This window comes from Cyclopterus lumpus, chromosome 5 (assembly GCF_009769545.1).
Source record: "Cyclopterus lumpus isolate fCycLum1 chromosome 5, fCycLum1.pri, whole genome shotgun sequence".
NCBI classification, from domain to species: Eukaryota; Metazoa; Chordata; class Actinopteri; order Perciformes; family Cyclopteridae; genus Cyclopterus; species Cyclopterus lumpus.
Window position 1 is genome coordinate 24,472,602 of NC_046970.1, and position 11,183 is coordinate 24,483,784.

The following is an 11,183-nucleotide window of genomic DNA, read 5'->3' on the forward strand; positions in this document are numbered from 1 at the left end:
ATGCTACTGCCCGTCCGTTGCACAACTTCTCTTCATGCTCGTAATCTCTTTGGCTCACTCTTTTTTTTCCATGTGATGCATTTCAGGGCAAAAGGGACTTTTAAACTCCACTAAGAGACATTTCCAGTTGAGTAGAAGACTGTACACAAACCTTCTGTTGCTCTTCAAGCACATTGGTTCTTAGTGAAGGCGTAAACCTAGCTTACAAAGATTTAAGATCTAATAAAGTTCAAATGAAGATTGAGGTGAAGGAAGAATGTCGGTGGAACGGCTGAACAGTGAGATGGAGCCAAAGGTCGTTCAGAGCCGGGCTTCATTAACAATTAAGGAAGCAAGGGATTGTGGGGGGGGGGGGGGGGGGGTAGAAGGGAGCGGGGGGGCAAGGAAGGAAGAAAGGAAAAGGTAGATGGATGAGAGAAAAACAAGAGAAAAGATAAGATGGGAAAAACTAAACTCTTTCTTTTCTTCTGTAAATGGAGACAATAAAACGTTTGTTATCTATTCAGTTATTTACTGTTTAAGTGACACCTATAAGCCGATATCAGCGTATTGGCACTTTATCAATACAACCGATGAACAATCCGGAGCCGGCATCGGCACAGACGTCAGACAAGTGAGACAATGTGGTTGTTGTTGTGGTTGTTGTTGTTGTTGTTGTTGTTGTTTTGACCTCTGTGCATTGACTGAACACACAAACAACCAGGAACAAGTTGGACGACCTGCAGAGCGAGAAGGCCAATCCTTTGTTCAAAGATGGCGTCCTGTTCATAACCAGCTACGGTTGCATCGCTCGCATCACAGAGCACGGAGACTCGCGTCTAAGTAAACAACAACAACAACAACATCGACCACGGCGGGAAATAACCGCTTCTGCTGCTTTTTACTTATTGTGTTCCCAAATATGGAGGAAACCGAAATGGTTCGATAATATCAGCGGTATGAACCCAAATAAAGAGATTATGCTTCATTTAATTGAGATTCTGTTCTGTTTACTTGACTTCATGCTTCGTTTGTTTGCAGGACGTCAAACAAACAGCTTGTTTTCTCAATGGGGTTTGGGCCGATCCGTGCTAAGCTAAATGCTAACGTAGTAGCTGGTCCATCCACACTCAAGATAAGGTCATCGAGGCATCAGTCTATGAATACATACACACTTTACGGCTCATACGTGACTTCCTATTGGTGTTTTGTGTCCATGTACACAAATTACCAAATTAATGCTCCCTGCAGCTTAAATTTCAATATGCAGCTTTAATCTAGAAACAAAGGGCTCGATTACAGCAAAGTTATGACATTTCCCTAAAGTGCCCACGCCTCTCAGACACGTGCACACTGAGCTGTTATGTTTCTTTTTTTGTTGTTGTAATCTTGCTTGTTTTATTAACGCACGTCACATTTTTATGAAAAATATCACAAATATCCCTCGCGTGGAACAAAACAGAGTCGTAAAAACTAAATCAAAATCACTTGGGAAAATACAAAGGAAGATAAAGGGGATAAGGTGTAGCACTGTAGCGTCTTTATGGAGGAACAAATAACCTGTTAAAAAAAAAAAACGAGATAAGAAATGTGCAGTTTGAGACACGCGGTAAAAGCGTGGCCCTGCGTGCTCGCGGGGTAATTATTTCCTCGGCCTCGGCCGCTCAGAAACGAGGACACGGAGAGTAAATCATTGCAGAAAGAAGAATAATTTCTATCGACACAATCAGCTGTCGGAGTTCTTCTCTGTTGAAGTTACGTCCACAGAGTTGCAGCGTTCAGACAGACGAGGTCAACACGCAGGGCACAGGACGTCCTCTCGCTCACCAAAACAATAAATATATATATATATATATATTATATCTGTCTATGCTATATTTACAGAGGAGTTTTCATTCTAAGGACTTCACTTCCCATGATTCCTGCAGCATCACTGGGACTTCTATTGGAGAAATCTTTTTTTTAAACATGATTAAACAACACATTTTTTATCCAATATGAAATAAATTCTTGGAGTTTTCTTAAATTAGTTTAAAGTAATAAAAATAATAAAAATAATAAAAAATAATAAAAATAGTAAAGATAATAATAATAGTAATAATAATAACAATAAAAATAATAAAACCTTGCCGGGACAACATGTTTTATTTCTAGAAACAGATGGAAATATACTTTCTACAATAGCAGATTATTTTCTTTGTAAAGTGTCTTTGAGTACCACGAAAAGCACTATATAAATTAAATGCATTAATATTATTATTATTATTATTATTATTATTATTATTATTATTATTATTATGTGAAAGACATTTTAGGCTAAAACGACCTTAGGTATTTTGCGGCGCATGAAGACACAACTGTGCAGTTAAATCAAGCTGCAGCTTCACTAAATGCAATTTGTCTGCATTTGAATAAAACTTTATTTCCACAATCTGACAGAAAACAATGTGTTGATGGCTCAAAAAATTGGGTAAGCGAAGATTTTCTAATGACTTTAAATTGAGATCAGCTCTCTGTGATGTTTGTGTTATTCACAAGCCTCCGATAATAATAAAATAACACATCAGCCATACGGCACATGGGAGTAGTATTAGTACGCGGTATACTACGAACACAAGATGATTAACTTCATTATCTCCACGTCTTACATCACAGCTGCAGGGAACACACATGTTTATTTTACTACTTTGTCTATTTTAATCTGTAGATGGTTCTCCTAAATTCATCAAAAGTTAGCATTATCTAATTACGGTGTTACAGCAGTGTCATCAGCATAAAACGCAACGCCCCCAAAAAAATATGAAGTGAGTTGCGCCTGTGAATCTGAATAACCCCCCAAAAAAGTATATTTTATGGTTATTAACGCTGTTATTGTTGTTACGTTATGAAAGTCTTCTTATTTGTCATTTATTCTTGGTACTTATGTTACGTTGTTATGTCATTACTTTATTATTGATGATGTTTTTTTTTCTAACCATAGCCGAGTAGTTGTGTTGCATAAACCTAACCAGTCGTTCCTTAACCACATGGCAGTGTGTGTTACCTCAAGCGTGATATGACATTCAATGGATCCCGTAGTTTTATTCTTTCCTCTTGCTCCACTTGCTCAAAGTCTTTATTTTTAATTGCCCCTTCACAAATTGTGTTATTTAATTATCTTATTAGTGGTTTATTAGTTAATGGTCACGATTCATCTCCGTTTAAGTGAATGAATCAGAACGAGGACGCACACTGCTCAACCCACGTCCTCGAACGCCAACCAACCAAACTCCCTGGTGGTCAGGAGAGAGAATGCAGCTTTAACACATGAAGCATAGACTTCTATACAACCAGAGGAGTCGCCCCCTGGTGGTCAGGAGAGAGAATGCAGCTTTAACACATGAAGCATAGACTTCTATACAACCAGAGGAGTCGCCCCCTGGTGGACAGTAGAGAGAATGCAGCTTTAACACATAAAGGATAGACTTCTATACAACCAAAGGAGTCGCCCCCTGCTGGTCAGTAGAGAGAATGCAGGTTTAAGGCACTTCAGCATTGGCTTCACTTTTCAGAACCAGAGGTTGCCGCCTGGTTCCACACTAATAAAACAACAACAACAAGACCGGATCCATGAAAATACCTTTTATTGTTCTCTCTCATCAAAACAAGAACCAAGAGATACAGACAGCGTATAAAAATAAATTAAGACAACTAAATAAAGACAGGAACAGAAACATTTCCCCCGTGTTCAGGGGGCTCAAACAACACTGGAGCTACAGCAGTGACAGTGTGATGTGTTCATAATAAGTTACTATTAAATAGTAGAATTCAGACGTTCAGTAGGATAATACATTGGAGCAGTTGAAAACCTAACACTGATACGACAGCATGTCGTATCAGTGTTATCACAGGATAAACATTTCCTCTTTCATTTTTACTACAAGCGACGAATGTTTGTTAACTCTTTAACGAATTCTACACGTTCACACAATTCCTCGGAAACATCCCGAGCACAATTTCTCACGGAAACATTTTCAGATTAATAATCTGACAAGAATGGGGGGATTTCCAGCCAATTAAAAAAGTAGAATTTTTTTTAAAAGATTGTGTTTTGGAATCACCAAAACAGACAAGATGTTCTAGATTTAGCAATAAGCTCCTTCCATTTTACATGCGCTTCACTCTCTGCTGCAGGAAGTCCAGCTCCTGGGCCACCTCTTTGGGCAGATCGTCATTCACCTGCGTGGTGAAGTACTTCCTCACCTCCTCCACCTCCTTCTGCCAGAACTCCCGATCCAGGGAGAACAGCTCGTTGAGGTCCACGTCCTCCTTCAGGCCCTGGAGGTTCAGGGATTCGTGGCAGGGCAGGTAGCCCACGGCGGAGGGCACGGCGATGGCCTCGCCGCTCACCCGCCGGAACATCCAGTCCAGCACGCGGATGTTGTCGCCGAAGCCGGGCCAGAGGAATCCGGCGGCGGGGCTCTTGCGAAACCAGTTGACGTGAAAGATCTTGGGGAGCTTGGCGCCGGGGCGGTCGGCCATGCTCAGCCAGTGGGAGAGGTACTGGCCGAAGTTGTAGCCGAAGAAGGGGCGCATGGCGAAGGGGTCGTGCATGATCATCTTGCCTGGAGTAAAGAAAAAGGGGGACAAAGAAGGGAGAGAATGGGTCAGTACCTCTTTTATCTTTGCATGTACACACCGCATAGATCGACTAATACACATGTGAGGATCATAGTGTGGTTTGAGGGATAATCAATGTCCTCTTCTTATCCTCAGAGTGAGCGAACTCTTTGAAATCCATGGAATGGTGGGTCAGAGTAAAAACGTCATTAGAAAGATAAGACACTGACCTTTGTATTCGGCAGCAGCGGTGGCCTCTGACCTCATGGCCGCTCCGACAAACACTCCGTGCTGCCAGTTGAACGCCTCGTATACCAACGGTACGCCTGCAAAATGAAGTCATGAGTTTGATTCGTATCATCCCATTGTTTTTCCCCAACATGCTCTTCTCTGCTTTCCTCTTGTTGGACCCCCACTGCATCTCTATCCTCCCCTCTCAAGTTCCTGCTCACCTTCTGGCCGGCGCCCTCCGAAGATGATGGCCTCGATGGGGACTCCCTCTGGGGATTCCCAAAGCGGGTCGATGATGGGACACTGCCCAGCCGGAGTGCAGAAACGAGAGTTAGGGTGAGCGCAGGGTTCACCTGGAGAGAGAAAGAGACAGGACACTTTATTTCACAATATCTTGTTGAAAAGTTGACAAATTAACAGTTACAATTCGGTAAAAGTGCTCCATTTCTGTATCGATTGACAAACAAAAAGAATCCCTTCTCTCGAGGGACGACTAGGTTAAAAAACGCAGACTGAAAACCTAGTCTTAGACTTTTGGTTGACACGGATGGCACTTCTACTGGTGAATCGTGATCCTCCATTCATCAGGCGTTGAAGCCAACTCTTACCATCCTCTGCGCTCCAGGGCTGGTTCTTCCAGGACGTGATGGTGACCCCCTCGGGCAGGGACTGGTCCATGCCCTCCCAGTACACGCCGCCGTCGCTGGTCTCTGCAACATTGGTGAAGACGGTGTTCTTGACAATGGTCTCCATGGCGTTGGGGTTGGTTTTGGCGGAGGTGCCGGGCGCGACTCCGAAAAAGCCATTCTCGGGGTTGATTGCTCGCAGGTTGCCTAGCCAGGGGGGAAAGGATGTGTTAAAGTTAGTTTTTGTTACTATTTGTATTATTGTTGTAATCTTAACTTCCCTCAAAGTCTTCATTCCCTCACCTTGGTCGTCAAACTTCATCCAGGCGATGTCGTCTCCCACACACTCGACCTTCCAGCCGGGCAGCGTGGGGCTGAGCATGGCCAGGTTGGTCTTCCCGCAGGCGCTGGGGAACGCCGCCGCCATGTACTTCTTCTCCCCGGCGGGGTTGGTGACGCCCAGGATCTGAGCGGGAGAGACAATCCGCTTTGAGGTCAGATCCTCGTGGGGAGTCCCTCTACATCGCATATATGTTATATGTTACATATGTTGCACGCGCGATATCCTTTCATTCCTCACCAGCATGTGCTCCGCCAGCCAGCCCTCCTCCTTGGCGATACGCGAAGCGATGCGCAGAGCGAAGCACTTCTTGCCCAGCAGGGAGTTTCCTCCGTAGCCGCTACCGAACGAGACGATCTGCCTGCGATCCGGGATGTGGGCGATTAACGTCTGCTCGGGGTTACACGGCCAGTTGTTCACCAACGGCTCTGGGAGACAAATTATTGGAATCAGTGGAACGTTTGGAGGACAGAGGAAGGTTTTTTTTTGGTATGAGGCTTTAGTGGTGAGAGCAGTTATTACAGGATTAGTAACAGTAGTTGTAGCTTTCATTTATTACGCGGCAATATCGGTTACGGACGATGTTTTTTGACGTACTTTTAAGCGGCAGGGGACAGCCGACGGAGTGCAGACAGCGGACGAACTCGCCCGTGCCCAGAGCGGACAGCACGGCCTTCCCCATCCGGGTCATCACCCTCATACTGGCCACCACGTAGGGAGAGTCCGTCAGCTCCACTCCGATCTTAGAGAGGGGGGAACCGACCGGGCCCATGCTGAAGGGAATCACATACATGGTGCGACCTGAGGAGAGCAACATTTAATGTGTTAATATAAGAGGGATTACCAGGGTGCAGCCTTTAACCTGCATTCTCCCTACTGGCCAGCAGGGGGCGACTCCTCTGGTTGCAGGAATTGTATAAAAGTCCATGAGAAAACTACTACTACTTCTCACTTAGTTTCTAAAATAAATATACATATATATAACCTTAAATAACGGCGTCTCGGGACTCAATGCTTACATAAGATGTATAGAATAATGCCACATAATAACGGATTATTGCTGAGACTGCTGCGACTTTCGATCCAGAAAGGTTTGGTTTGAAATCGAAGGCCGGCATTGTTCTCCCGCGGGTACCTTTCATGCAGCCGGGGAACCGCTGAGCCATCGATTTGTCGAACTCTTCCGGCGACATCCAGCGGCCCAGCTGGCTGACTCCACCCTCCAGCGGCGTGGGCACCGTGTCCCTCTGGTCCCGGGTCACGATCACGGTCTTGCTCTCCACGCGGGCCACGTCCATCGGGTCGGTCCGGGCCAACCAGCTGCAGGAGGTGGGGAAGGAAGGGGAGGAAGGTGGGGGAGGAAACAGGAAGAGGAGGGAGGGGACGCGAAAATTTTAATAACATTTTAGAAAAACAGAGGGACACATTCCGCGTGTTCCGCCGAAGGATGAACGTCCAAAAAATATATCGATCTTACGCAACGTCTGTTTGGCGTCTGCTGCTAGTTTGACGTCACGGGACTAAACGAGCTGGACTTACTGGTTTGTCAGAATGTGGACCTTTTGTACCTTTTGTACTTTGTGTGTTGTTAATTTCAACAGCTGCTGACGACATACTGATGCAACGACGGGGCAACGTGCCGATTGGTTTACCACTGTCTCGGTTTAACAAACAAACAAACAAACACACAGCTGATCCGCAAATCAGGGTTCCACAAGCCAGATAGGGAATCAGGCTGTCGGGAGTAAACACTTCTTTCATCTCACCTACATTTCAAACTGTTTGCAAAACCTACCAGTTCTCGTATTTGTTGAGCTTCTTGATCACCCCTTGCTCCTCCAGCTGGGTCAGGACGGCCTTGTTCTCCTCGTCGGAGCCGTCGCAGATGTGGAGGAAGTCGGGCTGGCAGAGGCTCACGTTGGCGTCCACAAACTCCTTGACGGCCGGGCTGAGGGCGCCGAGGTCGCCCTGCAGGACCCGGGGGCCTTTCTGGTTCTGGGACGGGAGCTGGGGAGGCATGGCGCCGGAGGAGTGGCGGAGATTTCGGAGAGAGGGAGTCCGGAGAGAGACGAGAGGGAGTCGAGGAGAGTGTGGCCACGAGAACTGCATCATAAGGGTGAGGAGAAAAAAAAAGGTATCGAGGGGAGGGGGGGGGGGGGGGGAGGAAAGCGATGAAGGATGAAGGATGAAGGATGAAGGATGAAGGAGGGGTAAAAAGAGAGAACAAGGAGAAGAAAGTTTAGCACTGAATTTTCTTTTTTTCCCTTTTTAAATTAAAGAAGGTTTCCTTTAGTACTGTTTTAAAGCTGTTATATTTATACTATTCTGCACACAAAACACTACATAAAATGTCAAAGAAGTGCAGACGGACTCGGACTGATGCAACAGATCCCTCTTCACTCATCCTCTTCCTCACGTCACACACAAGAGAACAGAGCTTCAGGTTACCTTCAGTGGTTTTGTTGGAGCAGGGAGTCTTCAGCTTGGCCTCATCGGCTGTTTTCAGGAGCGTTTTTTGAGGACTGCTTCTCCTTCTTGGTCAGTTGTATCTGCTGCGAGGAGGGTTTGTTCTTTTTATACCCTGGGATGTCCCACAAGAGGTGGGAGGAGGAGGAGGAGGAGGAGGAGGGAGGAAGGGGAGGATCGTCCTCTTTGCTGTATGCATGAACCTGTTGTTCCCTGCTGGACAGAAAAGAACACTGCGTCATAGGCCGCCAGCCAATCACTAATCAGCAGCGAGACGTTGTATTCAGGTAACCGGTTCCCTCCGGCCCGGCTCAGGCCTGATAGCTGGGCTCAGGTCCCAGAGACAGTGTTGTCCTCTCTCTCTCTCTCTCTCTCTCTCTCTCTCTCTCTCTCTTGAAAGGGAAAAGCCGGGGGTCGATCACGTGTTTGTGTGTTTGTATAGTTTGTTGTTGTTTTTTAACTTTCAGAAGCTTGCTTCCGTTTCTTTCTTTTTTTTAAGTTAAGTAAATTTCCCACGCTACCTGGATGAATCCAGAACTGCAATAAAAATCCCAAATAAATAAATAAATAAATATATATATATATATATATATAAAAATATAAATATATATATTTATATATATTTGTTATATATATATATATATATATATATATAAATATAAATATATATATTTGTTATATATATATATATGTATATATATATATATACATATATATATAAATATAAAATCAACACTTGTGATGCGTTCAGAACTTCCCTTGTTATTATTATTATATTATATATATAATATATATAGTAAAAATAAGCATGTTTTTTTCCGCCGTATCAGCAAAACGTTTTGACACCCCATTCATTGTCCCTCGTCGATTCCATTACTTTAAAAAGAAACTTCTTTAAATTGTTTGTCGTCTTTCAGCTCAATCTGACAAAACCGCCGTGCGATATTAATTATTTCCATCTCTCTCCCGGAGTGGAAACCTCCTCTTTGCTGCTGTTGACCTTTGACCCACATTACAAATTCATGTACGCTCGGCGTGCGACGGCGTCGGGTTCGGGCGTGACACGGGCAGCGCGGTGGCCGGGCTCATTTCTATTGGCTGACAGGCGGGGGCTCGACCTGTGAGGTCAAAGGTCAGCCGGGGGAATGAGTGTGTGTGTGCGTGTGTGTGTGTGTGTGTGTGTAGCAGTTAAAAGGACGATGAACACGTTTAGCCTGTTGAGGTAGAAGCTCTGAGAGGTGCAGTCGATTACGTTATTAGTAGATTTAGTTTTATAATTAGCAGGATTAATTGCAGCTGTATTTATCGTAGTACTTCTGATGACCCGGACGGTGTCAGATTAAAAGGCGCTGTATTATATCTCCTCTTTTGTATTAGAAACTCAGCTAAAAGTCATTTATTTCTTTGTCTGAAGAATAATTGTGATACAATTATGAAAATTAGTAACAAATGATGCAGAGGAAGAACAGATTGTTCAAACTGTACTTCCCCATTTTATTTTGTACAATGATTAAAGTGTGTATTCTGTAAAAGTATTCTGGTATTTTATAAGTTTCAAAGTATTAAAAAAGCTTATGAATAAAATATGTAATATATATTTTATAATAATATAATAATAATACAATTATTACTAATAATAACAATCTTATTATTATTTATTATTTTTTTATTTCATGACAGCATGGTCTCACTCCCTCATATGTAAGAAGTAATAATAATAACAATGACAATAATAGTAATAATAATAAAGAAAATAATAATAATAATTATTATTATTATAAGTATAATAATAATAAAGAAAATTATAATTATAATTATAAGTATAATAATAATATTATAACTATTATAATAATAAACAAAATAATAATAATAATTATTATTATTACAAGTATAATAAGAATATTATAAGTATAATAAGAATTATCATTATTATTATTATTATTATTATTACGGACGCTCATAGAGACGGACTCTAATTAGGAGCTGCAGGGTCAAACAAACACAGGACTTTCACCCCGGTGACCTCCGTTCGTGTCCCGCTTGAAACCAAAAGCTGTTTCGTGGCTTAAACATCACAAAATAAACGAGTCGAGATGCGAACACATCCGAGGAGGGGGTCGCTCCACCGTTCAGGTGCGGGGGTTACATCATTCGCGGTGTTTTGTATGTAGTTGTACGCACGACATTATAGAAAAACTCTTTTAGACGCAGCAGCAGACGCATCGAACTTAATCTCCTTAGTCTAATCTACTTAATCTAATTATCACTTTTTTCTGGGGGACTGTTTCTCTTCTTGTTTCCCTGTCGTCATGCTTTGAAATGCTGAGCGGGCGGATGTGAGCCTGGACTCGACCTCGTGCACTCAATTCAATGCTGCGCCAGAAGGTGTGGGGGGGGGGGGGGGGGGGGGGAGGGGGGGGGGGGGGTGTTACATAACGCCTCTAGCTCTGTGTTCTTGTGAACCGTGTTAGCTCGGTTGCGCAACAGTTGGCGGTCGTAAAGGATCTTTAACATACATTTCATGGGCAACATTGTTTTTGTCATTGATCTACGTGCAATGTGACTTTTACATTTCATACATTGTTTTTGTCATTGATCTATGTGCAATGTGACTTTTACATTTCATAGGCAACATTGTTTTTGTCATTGATCTACGTGCAATGTGACTTTTACATTTCATACATTGTTTTTGTCATTGATCTATGTGCAATGTGACTTTTACATTTCATAGGCAACATTGTTTTTGTCATTGATCTACGTGCAATGTGACTTTTACATTTCATGTGCAACATTGTTTTTGTCATTGATCTACGTGCAATGTGACTTTTACATTTCATGTGCAACATTGTTTTTGTCATTGATCTACGTGCAATGTGACTTTTACATTTCATGTGCAACATTGTTTTTGTCATTGATCTACGTGCAATGTGACTTTTACATTT

General features: G+C 43.2%; 1 protein-coding gene across 1 annotated transcript; it reads right to left on the reverse strand.

The window, feature by feature from the left end:
* Positions 1 to 3,585: 3,585 nt before the first annotated feature.
* pck1 (phosphoenolpyruvate carboxykinase 1 (soluble)) lies at positions 3,586 to 8,446 on the reverse strand. The gene is made up of 10 exons (XM_034533896.1): positions 8,224 to 8,446; positions 7,571 to 7,878; positions 6,911 to 7,095; positions 6,373 to 6,576; positions 6,016 to 6,203; positions 5,739 to 5,901; positions 5,418 to 5,642; positions 5,031 to 5,162; positions 4,809 to 4,904; positions 3,586 to 4,583 (listed from the first exon to the last, which is right to left on the reverse strand). Exons 2-10 carry the CDS (start codon positions 7,792 to 7,794, stop codon positions 4,126 to 4,128), a joined length of 1,875 nt encoding a protein of 624 aa, XP_034389787.1. The 5' UTR covers positions 7,795 to 7,878; positions 8,224 to 8,446; the 3' UTR covers positions 3,586 to 4,125.
* Between the last annotated feature and the right edge of the window lie 2,737 nt (positions 8,447 to 11,183).